At 40.3% G+C, this 17344-nt stretch overlaps 1 protein-coding gene and 2 non-coding genes across 4 annotated transcripts; 2 read left to right on the top strand and 1 right to left on the bottom strand.

Annotated features, from left to right (window-relative positions):
* Positions 1-8132: 8132 nt before the first annotated feature.
* trnay-gua (transfer RNA tyrosine (anticodon GUA)) lies at positions 8133-8218 on the bottom strand. The gene is given in 2 exon segments: positions 8133-8168; positions 8182-8218. It is a non-coding gene; the product is annotated as a tRNA-Tyr (tRNA).
* A 350-nt stretch (positions 8219-8568) lies between these two features.
* trnaa-agc (transfer RNA alanine (anticodon AGC)) lies at positions 8569-8641 on the top strand. The gene has a single exon. It is a non-coding gene; the product is annotated as a tRNA-Ala (tRNA).
* Positions 8642-8689: 48 nt separating this feature from the next.
* trim55b (tripartite motif containing 55b) lies at positions 8690-17344 on the top strand. Of its 2 annotated transcripts, none has more exons than XM_086192048.1 (8): positions 8690-10057; positions 10629-10798; positions 12056-12230; positions 12755-12850; positions 13397-13630; positions 13812-13834; positions 15602-15726; positions 15802-17344. In XM_086192048.1, exons 1-8 carry the CDS (start codon positions 9929-9931, stop codon positions 15960-15962), a joined length of 1113 nt encoding a protein of 370 aa, XP_086048174.1. In that variant the 5' UTR covers positions 8690-9928; the 3' UTR covers positions 15963-17344. The 2 variants fall into 2 exon arrangements, with proteins under 2 accessions (XP_086048174.1, XP_086048173.1); XM_086192047.1 differs by having other exon boundaries at positions 8865-10057; positions 12053-12230.

The following is a 17344-nucleotide window of genomic DNA, read 5'->3' as shown; positions in this document are numbered from 1 at the left end:
GGGTGAGGAGGAAGATTTTGATGCTTCCTTTTACGGTTGAGGATCTGAGTAGTGTTGCTCACCCTCACTGTGGCGTCTCTGGATTTGGGTCAGGAGATTAGTGACTCAGTATTTTATTGCTCTTTGCATGTATTTTCTAAACATTTGCACATCATCCATCTGTCTTATGAAAGCTAAACTAATTCCAAATTTGCACTTTATAAACATCTGGTGGTGCAATGTCAATTTATTCAATGTGTTTAGTTTAACGGCATTCTTAACTAGAAACAGTCTTGTAACTGTCACTTAGCCTCATGCACGAATATGTTCTTACACAACAGGGTTTTGTTTTAAATCCTGAATTTCGTCTTACTGACAGGAAGCAAAGCCTGATGGCACTTTGTAAGTCCTTAATCCTGACATCTATTGCGTACCTCTCAAACTTCCAGCTCCTTCACTGGCCAGGACAGAAGTTGTACTGCTAACCATGTAAATGTCTGGCAGCGAAGTTCAAATGACTGCACGAGCTGGTCACGTCTGGTCACGTTCAGTCTTGTAGAGAGTAGAGCAGGAACTGTTTAAGCAAGGTGGTTTTTAGCACAAATCCAAGTATTTTTGAAGTATTGAGCAGACAGCTGGATAAAGAGGCCTTGTATGTATGTAAATATATACTGTGTAACAAGACATTTTGAATCGTTTTGCTGTTGTTCATTTTTGTCTCCATTAGCTTTCAGTTTTCTGTTCTCTATATTCTGGATCCAACAAAAAATTCAAGCAGGGAGAGAAAAAGGTTCCTCGTGAATTCAAAATATCTCAGCAAGTACTCAATAAACATATCACACTTTTTTTGGCATGAAATATGTCTTTAAATTGCCGAAGATCTGCGTCAGCACAGCAGAGGACGCCACGCAACCCTAGAACTGCATGTTTAACAACACATACTGAAGACTGTGCATTTTTAGGAATTAATTCCACAGCATTCCTTTTTTTTTGCCACCTTCATGCAGAGCAACAGGCAAAGGGACACACACACACACACACACACATACACATGTTTAAGCACGGCAGTGTCAGGAGATTTGTGTGCATCTGTGTGCTGCAAACCCGCTGATTCCCCTCGGGGTCATGATTACAGTATCTGCTCGCCCCCCGTGCTCCAGCTCCCCTGACTCACATCCGACTGAGATCTCTCTGGAGAGACATTGAAATCTGCAGTGTTGCCTCTAATTGATTTACCTGTTACCTTCTGCGAGCATCACTGGAGTCATTATCTAATGCTGCAGTTGCTCACGCAGAAGTTTTACTACTATGGCGTTCTTTGACGTAGGTAACTCTGTACACCTAAACAAAAACCCCACCCACCACACATGTGACACCCAGACATGCAAACACTTCCTCTCACAACACCAACGTTCTTCAGACTTTGTTTTGTGTTGCTGATGTTACATCATCTCTTTGATTATTTTGTGCATTTGGGCCTGTTATGTCAATATATTAAGACATGTTTTAACTGCCGTCATTTAAAATGGAAAGAAACAACACTGGCATTCTTTTGTATAAAATGCCAGCACAAATCCCTGGAGATGTAGTGCTCTGTGTGTATAGTACCCTCTTGTGGCAGGAAAGAGTCCTACAAAGACACAAAAGTAGTTTTATTATGTGCTTCTCTAGTTTATTTGAGAGGAGGATATTAGTTTGTTTTGTAATCAGAAGGTATTGATTGTGAAGGGAGATTGACAGATTTGTGGCATTTAATCATTTTCATCTTTTTCAAGCAAAAAAATGTCAAACTTTTGAGAGTTCGAGAACCTAAAAATATTGCTGCTTTTTGTCATTCATGTGAGAAAAATAATGTTTCAGATTCTTGAATGGACAAAAGAGGGAATCTCTCTGGCTCTGGGAAATCCTGATGAGCTCTTTTCAAATTTTCTTGACATTTCACAGACTAAACAGTTAACCGGTCATTCGATTAATGCTGAAAATTATTCACAGACAAAGCGATGATGAAAATTATTCGTTGCAGCCCTACGTTTGCTATATTACATATTATTAGTGTTTCCTGGGGATCTCATGCAATTTAGAAATCACTCCCTACTCATTTTTGTGTAAACCACAAACTTTAACAAAAAAAAGCAGACAGAAGAAGGCAATGAAAATGAGGCATTCTGTGTGTGACATGGCAGTTTTGAGATAAAGGAGATTTCGGAAGCTCACTACTGTATGATGTAGAGCAATACTGAGGCCAATTAATTCAATAAGTAAACTGCAAACAAATGATTATTATTATTCTGGACAATTAAAAAAATGGTTTGGTGGGGATTTTTTTTTTGGTAATCTAACCTTTTCCTGTAAGGGCTTGTGAATGAAAAAATTATTTCAAAATGGACGACTGAATCCAAGACAGCTTCGGCACAAAAACAATGTACAGCCTATTAAGCGATGACGTCAATATGCAATATGCATAACTCCTGCATATGTCCCGCCTTCGTTCCGCCACTAGATGGCACCTTTTTACTTTGTTAGAGGCCAGACGACTAAACAGTGGCTGCTCCTATGTAGAGGTAACACTACTGAAATGCTTTGACCAACAGTATCATTCAAATAGTTCCTTCAGCACGATTTACAAAAAAAAATAGAATAAAAACATGTAATTTTATTTTATTTTTAATGGTGAAGAGAACACAAAGAGTCAGCAGACCACCTTATACTTTAAATATAGAGAATGGTAGAAGGACAAAGACTGATCTATTTTTAAAGCTAATTAATTGACTCTAGGTTTTTCATGGCAGCTTTTGGTGTGAATGAAATGGTAGATCGCTTAACAAATAATCATAGTTTCACTTCTGCGTTTTGTACATGTATATCTTTGTTGTCATCGTACCAAACAAACTAAGAGACTGCATGCATTTCTGTGTGATTCCTTTGAAATCTGTGAAGTAAAACCACAGGGAACACACAATACCAAAGTGTTTAAGAACAGATTGAGGCATGTGGTCATGATAGCATCACTCTCTGCTGACGGGCTAGGTGATGTGTTCCACTGCATTCCACAGCACCAAAGCGTTAAAAGCTGAGACAATGTGTACTGCCTCTTATTTGTCACGGAGCAGAGGGTGTGATTTTAGAGCCAAGCTGAGATGATCACTTGAATGCAGAGTGCGTCTGAGTTTCCCATGACCATCAGCTGCAGTGGTGCCTGTTACACCCTGCTGACGTTTCATTTTACGTCATTGTATGGGAGAGGATCTTACATAAAAGCCGACAGTGGAAGTCTGCCAGTTTGATTCTGTCTTTGGTAGTATCAAGTGACATTTACAAGACTGATATTTACCATGTATATCAGCTGCATTTATGTAGGTCATCCCACTTAAACCAGTAAAAGTGAGGTGAATTACGATAAAAGAAACTGTAACAGCTTGTAAGTAGTTTTTCATGTCTTTCTCTTTTCATTATCAGAGGATTAAAATTCGAAAGTGTATTACACGACGATATTGTCACATTGTCTTCGTGTGATCTTTGATTATACCTATCAATTTGACAAAAGATGTAATGTTCTGCATATTTAAATATGTCTGCAAATGATGCAGATTTTCACCAAACCAAGTGGAGCCCATCACAATCGGGACATATCCATTCAGAATAGCGAAAAACTGGATTCTTGTTAGATTTGATTCGGTGATTTGGCTCTGGTGGAGGTATGTGGCCTTTAAGCGCCTTTAGTTGTCGGTGTGTGCTTCAATAAGATGGAATCGTTGCTTAACCTCAACCTAGTAAAGTTACTAGACTGGTGCAACTGAAGTAAAAGGTGATGTGACTGAGGTAAATACTGGTAGTTATTATTTTTACACTTGCCTGCCAGTGTAAGATAAGGATGGGAGGTTATATCTATGCGGCTGAATTTTGCACTCCCAAAAGTCCACCTAATTGCTCGTTACTAATGCTCCCAGATCATAAGATGTTCATGTGCTGATTCAACTTTAAATCACACGAGCAGGAGCTGCCTTTCATAGAAGTGGATGCTCCAAAAAGGATGCTTCTATGAAATAAAAGAGATGTAATTTTGCAGTCGTTTTATTAAAGTCAATTAAACGGATGCTCTTGTAAATTTGTGAATTCTACAAATAGAGAAGAAGCAATGCAATATTGCCACAGGTGCTGAAATACAGAAAAACTATCAGGGTTTGATATAATTTTAAATATTTTGCAGTTTTATTTTTAATACCTCTTTAAATTTACATACATACACAGGCTGTTAGTCTATCTGGACCTTTGTTTAGCGGGTCATGACAACAAATGATGTCAGAGTTGAGGCAAGTGACACACCTACCTGAGGAGAAGATCTCTGCTCGTGCTAGCATGCATCCATCCATCCATCCATCCATCCAACATCACCCGCTTATCCTGTTTCGGGGGGGGGGGGGTGCCAGTCCACCCCAGGTCATGTTCACAAATTCTAAAAATAAAAGGGGAAATTTACACAAAAGCTGAAGGGTAGAATAGTAGAGTTTAAATTAGCCGATCACCTTTGATCATATATTTTGCACATTGGAAATTAGAGCAGAAACAACAGCTGAAGGATTCGCTAATTGCATTTACTCCTGTGTACTGTAAACTAAACGTTTGGTTGCATACCCTTAATTACCTTTTCAGCTCTCTCTGCAAGTCGCTGATGAGTTGCTTTACTCTCATTACTTGATTTGTACCTTTAAATTTGCCGCAGGCTGACAGTAGGAACATCTTTACTGATGTTTTGAAGTTAATTTATTCATCGGGTCTTTGAGTGTCAAATGTAGAAATAGGCAGGATGCTTACCAAGACCTTTTTTAATCACTGGCAGCGACTGCTTACCATCTGTATGAATACAATATGACTTCCACCTAACTGAAATATTCATACAAGGGAACAGATGGCACCCTTTGCTTTGCTCCAGATTCTGGTCCCATATACACTTTCATCTTGCTTATGAGCTTGTAGACCTTTACACTAGTGGTTGTGAATATGTATGTACACAACGCTTTGTATTTGGTAGCCTCGGCAGATCCTGTGGGCAACTTTACTGTATATTAAAACCCCAGTGTATGAGCACTGAGCACAACAGGGAGGATGAGAGTGGTTCTCTTTAGAAAAGTGTCAAGCAGCCCCCAGACTAACAGCATTCATACTGGCTTTTCATCATTAAATTTTCTTTATACTGCTCTTAATCTGTCAATCATCAGTCTTTATCTGTAGGAGCTGCATTACTATGAGTCAGACAGTAATGGTTTAAGATTCAATCACACAGACATAACCCAGAACATCTTAATTGGTCTCATTTTAATTCATTTTCAGCAGCCATCTAAATGGTTTGCATGCGGATGCCTTGCTCGTAGTTAATGAATTTGCATGCTATTGCATCTTTAAAGACTAATGATTAAAAAGCAAAGGAAGTGCCCAAAGCATGACAAGGTAAGGAGAAATCTCATTTCATAATAAATCGCAGGAAAAAGATCTAATCTTTCATATGATAGCAATCAAGTCTAATTGACCTTTGCACCGATTTTTAAACTACAAGTCGTCACCACTCAACAGTTAAGAGTACATTTCAACACAAATTTCTCACCTCTGAGGAGGTGTCTTCTTCAGGCTTAACCCTTTGTTAAAGTTCCTGGAAGGTCACTGAATGAAACAGAAAGAGAGGAGAGTGATAACAACAGACTGATATCAACAACACGTGAAGAAACTGTGAGCTTGACCTTTGACCACCCAAATCTTATTAGTTCACCCTTGAATCTCGGTGAACATTTGAACAAGATGTGAAGATATTCTCTCAAGGTGTTTCTCAGATGCCACATTATTTAATAAAAAAATGGGACAGGTATCAAGAACCTATGGGTTAACAATTAGCTTTTCAGTTCATCTTGGAGACCCCTTGGACATTTATGCTGAACGTGAAAGCGTGTTTTTTGCGGCGTATCCAAGATATCATGTAAGCTGGGACCTGCGAGCACCAAAATCTTTCAGTTCATCCATGAGTCTCGGTGGACATTTTTATCGAATGTGAAGAGATTCTCCAAAGATGTTCCTGCGTTACCACATTAACTAAAATAGCCCAAGAATATAAAGCCAAGTGAAGTCCACTGTCCATCACCAATGCAGTGGCTCTCAGAAGCTAGATTCCTCATCAGCTGGGGAGACCGGCATCACTCTGACCACTCTTGATTCCGTTCATTCCTAATTTTTTGCAGCTATTTAATTTTTCCCTTGTCTGCATTTTTTTCGTCTTCTTGAACTTTGTATCTGGGTTTTCTGTCTTTAGTTATGAATTTAGCAGTTTCAGTCGGCCCATTCAATCCATATTTGAGTAGCACTGACAAGGGTAACTAGCTATCGAGGAGTAGTGTAGAAATACTTAACTAGTACAGTGGTGGAGTGGTCGCTGTTTTATTAATTTATTTTTTATAACTTAAACAAAATGTTTCAAAAGCACAAAGACGTTTGTGGAAATACAGCCTAGCAAAGCAGAGGCTCATGCTGGTGTTGCATATATGGAATACTGTTTGTTTTTTTTTTTTCATGGTTAATGTCAAACCCAATCCTATGGTTCGTTTCGGATGCCATATTATAACATGGCGCCAACAGCTCAGATGCTTAACAGGGTTGTTTTTGAAGTTGCATCCTTCAACGATTCACAACACGCAAAATTGCCCAGTCAGTGTGTCAAGAAAATACACACGTCAACCGGGACAAGCTGTGCACCATACCGATGCTTTCCAGTACTACTAACTACAAATGATACAAAACCTTGAACATCGCGAATATTCTCCAGAATATTTACAATAGAATACTTTGAAAAAAGGTTTCATGAATCTAAGCTATGCCATCCATTACTATAAGATGCCAAACAAAAGGAGCATAACATAAACCTATGCTTTCTAGTTCCTCCACACAATGTTCCCTTTGAACTATTGTGTGAGTACATCCATTTATGAACCCTCACCTCTACACGGGTGACTCCGTAACCATTGTCCGGGATATCACTGAATGTTTTGTATTCCTTGTGTAGGGATTGTTTGTGACCTTGAGTGTTGCTGCTCCTTCTGCTGTCACCACTTGCGGAAACTATATGCTTGTGCAAACAAAACCACGAGCAACAACAACAATCAGCTGCTCGAGGAAAAATTGTACACACACACACACACACACACACACACACACACACACACACACACACATTTAAGATCTAAATAATGTATATGTTGTTCATCCGATCGCAAAGTGTTTTTTTTATATATAATAACACATTGTGAAATCTCGAAGGTGTGGAGCCCTCACCTCAAAAGTACTGTTTCACATTAAAACACTGAGGTAAATGACCTCACTTTAGAATACTATAATCATTTCTCCTTCTTTATGAGGACATTTAAAAGTTAAACATAAAACACAAAAGCATGTCATAAAAGTACAATGTATTGAAATCCTGCATTATTACAGCATGGTTTACTTCTTTTCATTACATCACTCTGGATAAGGATTACAGGGAGGAGGACAGGTTTGAAGAACTTTCACCCATTATAAACAGAGACCCTTTATTTGGGTTTGATGCTTGGAACTAATAATGTGTGCTATATTAATAAACTTTGCTTACATACTCACTTTTGTGTTGAAATACTACTACTTCAATATACACTGTGGTCAAAGGTGAAACTGTGGCGACATAAGATGGAGGCGCCCACAGATGCAGCAGCTTTGCTCCAGTCAATGTAAATGTGTCCGCAGCCCAAGCCATTCCACGGTGAAACCAAATGGCAGGATTTGCTTTTTTTTAATAGCAAGCTGGAGCCAAATCAAGTGCTTGATAATAAACTGTGTGATCTTTTTTTAACATGGTAGCACATCCAATCATTTCATGCAAGGCATGCATTATCCTTCTGAAGGAACAAAGGTGACAAAGTAAGTAGTAACTACTACTCATTGTGTCACTGACAGTTTTTCCTCAATATAAAGAAGGTGTCCAAAACATCCATTTCCCATCTGATTGAGTAAACAAGTTTGATATCAACAGGAATAACAGTTGTTAGGTGAAACAAAACAAAATCAGACATACAGGAGTAGATTTGAAGGTTTCAGATGTTTTAGGAAGATTAACATGCTCTTCAGTTTGATGAAAAATTCTCTCCTTCGAGCCGGATTCGAACCAGCGACCTAAGGATATCCATGATTCCTCTACAGTCCTCCGCTCTACCAACTGAGCTATCGAAGGGAGTTAACACCTTGTTGTACATCATGGGATTTTATTTTGAATGGAATCACAGTTCATCAATGTTGCATATATATAAGGACTCCCTTTGCCGCTTTTTCTTTTACTCTGGGAAAAGACTACAGGCGCTGTTTCGTTGCACTTGACGCATATTTATATTTACATTCGGCAAAGTTTGGGGTTAAACCCAATGAGTTGGTGTGATGACTACAAGGGTAAAGACACATGAGGTGACTTCAACGATATTAAATGGGCGCCATAACATGAGCGTCCGCTAACCCCGTCAACCAACACACAAGGCATATACCATATATTTTAATGATTTAAACTATTAATTATTCACCACAACACACGGGGAATTAGCTCAAATGGTAGAGCGCTCGCTTAGCATGCGAGAGGTAGCGGGATCGATGCCCGCATTCTCCAATTAGCCATTTTGTGTTACATCAAGTAACTTTAATGTGTCCACTGTCAGCCACCAAAGTTAGTTGCATTAAAATTTTTGATAATAATTCTCATTTAATTTTTCTTGTCGTCGTATCTCTACGCTTCCCGCCCCTTGACGACTAAAACGAATACCGTTACTGTTAAGATGTATATAAGCTTTTATTTAGCTCGCTGTCTCGATAAAAATGACTGTCACCAGACAAAAAAGTGATACTAACGTACTAACTAAGTATACCCTCAATCCCGTAGTGCCAATGTAGGTACAAAGTGTCACTTTACCGTTTTAATGTAACGTTCTCCTAATGTAACTGCAGGTACGGTCTTTTGTGTGCGAAGTTGCTGCTTTGCTAGGAGAACCGCAGTGCTGGGCTGTATCGTGCTGAATGTTAGCTTGAACATCAAGCTAATTGTGAGACAGTTAAACGTTCAATAAAAGACATCATAGTTTGAATTGGTTTACATGTCGTTAGTATAATGTTACGTTGTTTTGCTCTGTGCGTGTGCGTGCGTGCGTGCGAGTGAGTGTTTGTTTGTTTGTTATTTAGCGGAGGAGCTATTACCCAATTTTCTATATTTATTCTACAGTTCCTGGGCAGGACAGCCTGAAGAAGAATTATTGTAACTTGTGTTAAAAGTGTATCATTGAAATAATGACATTCAAGTACAGAGATTAAACATCACCTTATGTAAAAGTTAAGTGAAAAAAAAATTGAATGATACAAACACTAAAACGTTTTTCCTACATGACATTACAGAATTTTTTTTGAAATACTTTTGACTCCTGGTACATTATTGGTTAGATTCCAACCATGATTTGTACTGTATACTGTAAATGTTATTCATTATTTGAGGATATGGTTATAATGACAGCTAAACTAAACCAGTCATGGAGCATTAAAAATTGCGCTTATCATTGTCCAGCAACACTGTCTCGCTTGCAATAGAGTCACCCACTCCTCATAACCGTGAAAAAGAGGGTTTAGAGCTTGTTGGCAGCTGTTGACTACATCCCAGCCCAATTTCAAATATGGGCAGGGTAAAAATGGCAACCTTTGACGTGACAGCAATAGCTGCTAAAAACAGAACTGACACCAGCAAGATAGGAGCCCACACCCGCTAGGACAAGAACAGCAGGCCTGCTCCTCAGCCTGGGCCCACCACCTCACTTCTGCTCTCAAAGACTGTCATTTATTTCAAAGAAGAAAAAAAAATTGCTGCTTTGATTGTCTCGTCTGAGGTTTTGGCAGTGTCTCTTGTCCTGCTAAAATGAATAACATGGAGAACTTGGAGAAACAGCTGATTTGTCCCATATGCCTGGAAATGTTTACAAAGCCTGTGGTCATCCTGCCATGCCAGCACAACCTCTGCAGAAAATGTGCCAATGATGTTTTCCAGGTAAGCCGAACCATGACGATATATTATGAAACTGAAATCTGTTTAAAAATATGACAGGGACACTTGTTTTATATTAGCCCTCACTGCTAATGGCTAATGTCATTTGAACTGCGGATATTAATGATCTTGCCCTACATTTGTTGATCTATTCAAGGACTACCATGTAAGCGTATGGATGGCATACAGTACAGGTATATGGTTAAATGTAGATTGCAGAGGTTCAGCCAGGACATCGCCAGTTTTTACACCCTAATTAAACATAGATGAACAAGTAACTTTGTGCTTATAAATTCAATGGATGATTCAGTTTGATCAACATAGGAAAATATCCAAAATATTCAAATTTAGCGGTTGTTAAGTGTTAATTCCAGCATGAAAATTCCTCTACATGAAATTTAGTAATTTTAATATAGAGCGCTAATTCGGTGTTTTTCAATAACTTGACCGATCCAGTAGATTACTCAACTGTTGACTGAAACAATTGATTTTTTTTATTTATTTTTTTGGCATGGGAGATGAATCTACCCGCTCAAACTTTGCATCACTAAATTCAGGGTTTGACCATTTACAGGCATCAAATCCATACCTCCCTACCAGAAGTGGCTCTCTATCTTCTGGTGGCCGCTTCAGATGCCCTTCCTGCAGACATGAAGTGGTTCTGGACAGGCATGGTGTGTACGGGCTGCAAAGGAACCTGCTTGTTGAGAATATTATTGACATGTTCAAGCAAGAGTCCAGCAGGTGAGAAAGATAAGACATTCAGATGTGCCTTGTTTGTCTCTATTGTTAGAAAACCTAATCCAACTACACTTAGAGAGCTAATGAGGGCGGCAGGATGCAGGACATTTCAGATTATACACTTGAAATGCCCAATCTAAAACAGGATCAATGATGTGTCTTCATCGGCCGTAGCTGAAATGGCATTACTTCTACTGCAGTATTATCTGAGGGTCATAGTTACATGGTCAAATCTGAAATAAATAACTCTTGGTACAGATTTGTACTTCTGTCAGGATTTATGCAAGATGACAAGCAACAACCTGGAGTTTGGATTAAATGCAGGGATATGGTTTAAGTATCTTGTTCTCCATCAGACTCTGTTGACCCAGCTCTCTTCCCTCGTGTTCCTCACCTCCATCTTTTGTGTGTCCCCATAAATATCGTGAGCCATCAGGTGCTCTGGACTCTTATCAGCTGATCCCTGGTGTAAACAATGAGACCACGGAGTTGCTTCAGCTAACTCATCCAGCTACAAACGACGCTGAAAGCCCAAAAACAGTAGAACACCCTCTCGTAGCTTGTTAAGAGAGTCTGCAGATAAAATAACTTACTAAACTTAAAATTCAAGTATACCAAAATAAATTAGTGGGCATTTGGAGAAGGCTGCTCATGCAACCTCAACCACCCCCAAGTACAATTTTTGAAATTTCAATGATAAGTTCTGCTTTGGCTCATGCAACACCTCTCCACCGAGTCTGATAAAAATTGGCATCATATTTCTAATCCCGGTAACAGTCAGATTACCTCCGGGGTGGAGATACAGGGAAATAATAACATGCTGGTTTGTCTGTTCTGGTTTACTGTTGAGGCAGACGTGAAGGGCTCACTCCAAGCTAATTAAGTATAGTTATGGAGATTATATTCCAATCCTGCCAAATATCCCTCTATAGCTTACCTACTTTAGGTGATTAGCTGCACAGATTCACAGTGGAATGGTATGTAGTTGCTTCATTACAGATAAGGGAATAAAATCTTTTATGGATTAGTAACTGATATCTCATATATCATAGAAAAAAAAAGACATGGAAACGCTATCTTCATTGTGTAGTGGTGACACATTGACAAAAGTGCCGACAGTACATAGCCAGACTGACAGAATATCAATAAACTCTGAGTCTGTGACATTATCAACCTGACATCATACATCACATCAATATGCACTGGAATGTCCTCACTGATAATCAGGGACTGCTGAATCTCTTTAAACTTCATCAGCAGCAAGCCGGCGCCAGAGAGAAAGGAAGAGACGCCCATGTGTGATGTTCACGAGGGAGAAAAGATCAACATTTATTGCGTGACCCACAGTGTGCCCACGTGTTCCATGTGTAAGGTCTTTGGAGCGCACAAAGATTGCGAGGTGGCGCCCATCAGCAGCATCTACCAGACGAAGAAGGTGAGGTCTGAAATACTCATCCAGGTGACAGATGCAGATTGAATGATGAGTAATTGATGAATAATCGAGACACAGATGTAGATGTGACATGTGCCTTTAAGGGACACACCAACTTTTTGGAGAAAAACACTTATTTCCCACCCACCTCAGCGCCAGACAAGGAGATCTACCCTTTGTCTCCTCTAAGTGTGCATTAGGAATCTGAGATCCAGACACTCTGACTGCTAGTTAATGTAGCACAGGGGAAGGTAGTGGATGAGTTATGTAACATCCGTCCATCCATTTTCTACTGATTATCCTGTTAAGGATCGTTGGGGGGGGGGGGGGGGGGGGGGCTGGAGCTTATCCCAGCAGCCTGCGAGCGAGAGGCGGGTTTCACCCTGGACGGGTCGCCTGTCCATTGCAGAGTCCACACATATACAGTGGCTCTGGGGAGGATGAGTGTATTTCCCAAAAACTTTTAATATAGAACTTAAATCACCATATTTACATCTGGTAAAGTACTCTGCCATGTCCCCCCCTAGACGGAGCTCAATGATGGGATTGCGATGATGCTAGGCAACAACGACAGGATACAAGGCATCATTAGCCAGCTAGAGGAAGCCTGTCGTGCTGTAGAGGTCAGTATTCAACTGCTGCAGCGTCTTGCCACTCGCTCACGCAGCAAGCCTCACTCTGTGCAACCCTCACTCTGTGCAACCACTAATGCACATGCACTCACCTGCACTAACCCCACTAACACGCTACGTGTCCTTGTCATCGCCACTCTCTCTGCTTTTATCTGTCTGTGATATTAACAGAGAGGAAAGGTAAAATTTTGGTGCTTTAGTCTGCTGTACATTTACCCATTAACTGACTGTTCTGTCCCACATCCACTTAGCAGTGGCACTCTACTCTGCCTCTGGCCCTAAGAACAGGCAGTGTTATTGATGGGGAGGACACACGGCTCACCTCTGATCAAAGTGTTACAGCACGACGTAATAGGTGGCTTCGCTTAAGACGGACATTACATGAGCGCCATTGCGCATATGGCACTACAGAATGAGTGAAAGTCATGCTAAGTCATCAGAACTAACTGAAAACAACAACTATTATCACATATTCTACTCTCTGCCGTATCAACAAGTTAGGACTTTGTCGGAGGCTAAATTTCGTCTTTCACTTAGGAGAATGGTCGGAGGCAGAAGACTATGGTATGTGAGAAATTTGACCATCTGTACTCCATCTTGGAAGCGAGGAAGAGGGAGATGAGCCAGAAGGTGACAGCAGAACAGGACGAGAAGGTGAATTATATCCGAGGCCTGACCAGGAGGTACGGAGACCATCTGGAGGAGAGCTGTAAGATTGTAGAGATGGGGATCCAGACTATGGAGGAGCAAGAGATGGCTGTTTTCCTGCAGGTGTGTGTGTGTGTGTGTGTGTGTGTGTGTGTGTGTGTGTGTGTGTGTGTGTGTGTGTGCGTGCGCGTGCGTGCGCGTGCGTGTGCGTGTGCGTGTGTTTTAACCAAACTGTTCACCAACATCAGTCTTATATGTTTGCTGACTAGATTCCGGCTCTTTTCTTTTCTCTTGTCACTTTTAGAGCACAACACCTCTCCTCAAAAAGTGAGTATATGTGCTTCTAACAAAGGAGTGTGCATCAGGTAATACTCTGATAACTGATATGTTGAAATATACCACATAGACCTGTCATTCAATGCTAATCTAACATTTAAAATCACATCTAGTGCCCTTTCATTGCCTTGTTAATATTCTCCGCGTTCATCATCTATGCTTGTGTAAAACAAAGAAAAATCTACAAGGTCACACTGACTTTTTAGAGCTGATGAAAGTAATGCCATGAAGTGTAGCCAAATACGTTGAATGAATTAAACTAGCGATGTCCAGAACGTGTTTTTCTGACCCCTGTGTATCTGCTGAGTCTCACTGATAATCCTTGCATACGCACTAAACGGGGCCTGAGAGAGATGTGCAAACGTTGGGATCTCTAATTGGAATGGGAAAATGTCATCTCACCTGTTCAGTCGCACCTGTTTGTTCAATGTGCATTTGTAGAGAAATTTGAACAGACTTCTGCTTGCGGTGAGCGTAATTATTTTAACTAAGCGCTTTTCACCTCGCTGGAAATTACAGAACCCTAAACGTATCGCCAATCTGAGTCCGCACAACATGTCATCGGTGCTCCTCACGTTCCCCACCAGCAGGAGGCAGAGAAGAAATCCTTGTAGAAATTCAAGATTGCATAAAATAGCAGTAAAAAAAAAAAAAAATTGAGTTTGGTGTTTTTAATGATATAGTTGAAAACTCTGCATATCTCTGTGTAGGATCCTTATAGACAACTCTATCCACTCAAAACTCACCAGCTGGTTTGTGAAATCGTAAAAGCTGTAAAAAAAAAAAAAAAAAAAAAAAAAAAAAAGAAGAAGCTAGTAAAACTGTCGCACAATCATTTCTCCCCATATCCTCTTCATACTTGTTAGATTCATTATGAGAAATCTTAAAGATACAAACAAATCATCTTCACCGTTTAACTTCCGTGTTAAACGACACCGGGATCCTGCCGGTATCAGTCGGATTGCTGTAAACATATGAGTACTGGCACTCGCGTGTCATACTGATGGGCTCCTGTCTTCCTCCCTCTCAGTTGCTGCTGTGATTAACTGTTAGGAATCTCCAGGCTCCACATCAACATTCATGATGTGCCTTACGTTGACCTTTTATGCTTGAATGTTGGTGACGTGAGGCTGAGGATATGTGCGCATCTCCAGGTAGACTGTGATTTATGAAGAGAACATTCCTTTAGGTTTTGGGAAATGTTGATTATTTTCGGCACACGACACGAATTTCTGTTTTTTGTACGCACAAACATTTTCAATAATGATCTTACGTTTTGTTTCAGTTAGTTTTATATCATCCTTTTGTTTTCGGTTCTTTGTATTGGTGTTTATTTTAGGTTTGACTGGGACTCCTTTTAATCATCTCACCAAACAATTTCTTTTGCCTAAGTCTCTGAAAATTCCGTTAGGATGTATTTGGATGGAAAACTGATGACTAAGGAGAACATGCAAACTTGACAACAGGTAGTTTTCTGCCTGGTGTCAAATCATTCACAGGATTCATAATATCAAGTGAAATCTGATTAGATGAGCTGCTGCAAAGGTCAAGCAACAGTCACAGGTTTTACAACTCTATTTACTAACCAGGAAAAGTATTCCCAGTGTCGGCTGTTGTAAATAAGGGCGGCGTTTTGAAACTAGCAGGCTGGATTGGATTCATTTTAGTCAAGAACTGTCATAATTTCTCTTCATCCCTGATACCAACCTTCTCTTCTCTCTCTTTTTCTAAAACTCTGATTTTGCCGTCTGCACCCAGACTCGAGGAAGCTTCTAGTACAGGTCACTTGGATAAAGTTGAGCGAGGCTACGAGAAAATGGATCATTACACTGTCAACTTCCAGAAAGAGCGCAAGGCCCTGAGCAGCATCGACTTCATCCAAGGTGAAGGGCCAGAGATCAGTCACAGCAGACGTGTTCCATTTCAGGCTCATCAAACTGACTTTCTGCTCCCTACAGATGATGAAGATGATGAAGAGGATGAGGAGGATGAGGCAAGCAATGAGGAAGGAGAGGGGGCAGTGTTGGGAGAAGATGCTGTTCCAGCCACCTCCGTTCAGTCTCCAGCTGCCCCCCCGCAGACGAACTCCTCCCCCGGCGCCGCCAAAGCCTCGACCTAGTTGTCAGCTGGCGGGCGAGGCGGCGCCGACACAAGGAGCTGTGTTGCTCCCAGATGGTGATTTCAGGTTGGTAGTGGTACTTTTTCTCCCAGACGGTGAGACGGATATGTCTCTGTCCTGAAGGGGAAAGTCTAATTTACTGAGGTAAATCTAAAAGGAGATGCAGAAGTTTCGGTTCACTTCTCTCTCTCTTTCTTTGTGTGTTGGTGTTAGTGTGCGTCACTGCACACTGACTGATCTGACAACTTTTTGTGACCACATGTTTTGCTTCTCCTTTGACTTTTTTTTTTTTTGGATATACTGATAAACAGGAAGGTTATGAGTGTCTATGTTGTCTCCCCCATTGTTGTCCACACATTTTCTTTATGGGGCTGACCTTTTGCTATTCGTTTGGAATGTCACAATATGCTGCTCTTAGGAAACAAAATATTCCAGGAACAAGTCAGCTTATTGTCCAGCCTCCCCAGAGCCAGACAAGAAAAGATACCTTCCTCTCCTCTGTATGTTCATTAGGGAGCTGAGACTCAGCTCACTGGCAGTTAGCTTAGCATAATAAATGATAGTGAATGGGACGTGTTAGCATACCTCTATCAAAAGTAATATAAAACAATATAAATATAATATATAAAAATATTCTTTTCACAAAATATTTTTTGTCTGCATTAACATAACTAGGGATGTGCATGGATACAAAATCTTAGGTTACAGGACATTTTAGAAAATTTTTGAATCGGACGCAAAGCCAGACCGACTTTCTTGACTGGGTGCAGTGATTTCAAAATTTCACGTAACAAAACAAAATGTCTGTCGATGACTAGAACAGTGACTGCTATCATAGTTGACATTGCAAGCAGAACGAGTAAAATTACCTCTGAAAAAAAAAAAAATTCTTGAATCGTATCTGTTTATTGATTGTAGTCTGACATATTTGAACACTTCCCATCCATTCGCACTCATGTGTTAAGCTAACAGCTCACTTATGCCTGTGGTGAGGATTGTAATTTAGCCTAAAAGTTCAAATTTGCATACCCAGATGTGGGATGTTACCGCTTCTTTTGGCTGTCGATTATTGTGTTGTGAAAATCTGATTTTGTGACAGCTCTCACATGAGGACAAGACTTCTTGTTGTATACTTTTTTATGACTGATGTAACTTTATGAGGCAGAGCAGACTATGAGAGTATATCCTGCATCGGCCTGTGTTAGGTGTTACTTTCTTTGTTGTGTAACAGGTTTATTTAGCAGACAAAACATCCCATTTTGCGAATGTTTTACGTGTCATATTGTTTTTGAGCCCTCCATTTCATATTATTACCACATGTGTCGCTGTGCTGTTCCTGCTTGGACTGAATTACCAATGAAACACATTTAGTGCAACACCCA

This window comes from Aulostomus chinensis, chromosome 21, assembly GCF_037954235.1.
Source record: "Aulostomus chinensis isolate RoL2024-O1b breed Wild chromosome 21, RoL_Achi_v1.0, whole genome shotgun sequence".
Taxonomy (NCBI): Eukaryota; Metazoa; Chordata; class Actinopteri; order Syngnathiformes; family Aulostomidae; genus Aulostomus; species Aulostomus chinensis.
Note: the sequence above shows the minus strand (reverse complement) of the source record. Positions and strands in the feature narration are given on the sequence as shown.

Excerpts from the sequence above, each read along its gene's own strand:
- trim55b (XM_086192047.1), top strand. The coding sequence starts at position 9,929 with ATGAATAACATGGAGAACTTGGAGAAACAGCTGATTTGTCCCATATGC. Across the intron at positions 13,835-15,601 it reads ACAACACCTCTCCTCAAAAA|ACTCGAGGAAGCTTCTAGTA; the intron begins GTGAGTATATGT and ends GTCTGCACCCAG. Across the intron at positions 15,727-15,801 it reads CAGCATCGACTTCATCCAAG|ATGATGAAGATGATGAAGAG; the intron begins GTGAAGGGCCAG and ends TGCTCCCTACAG.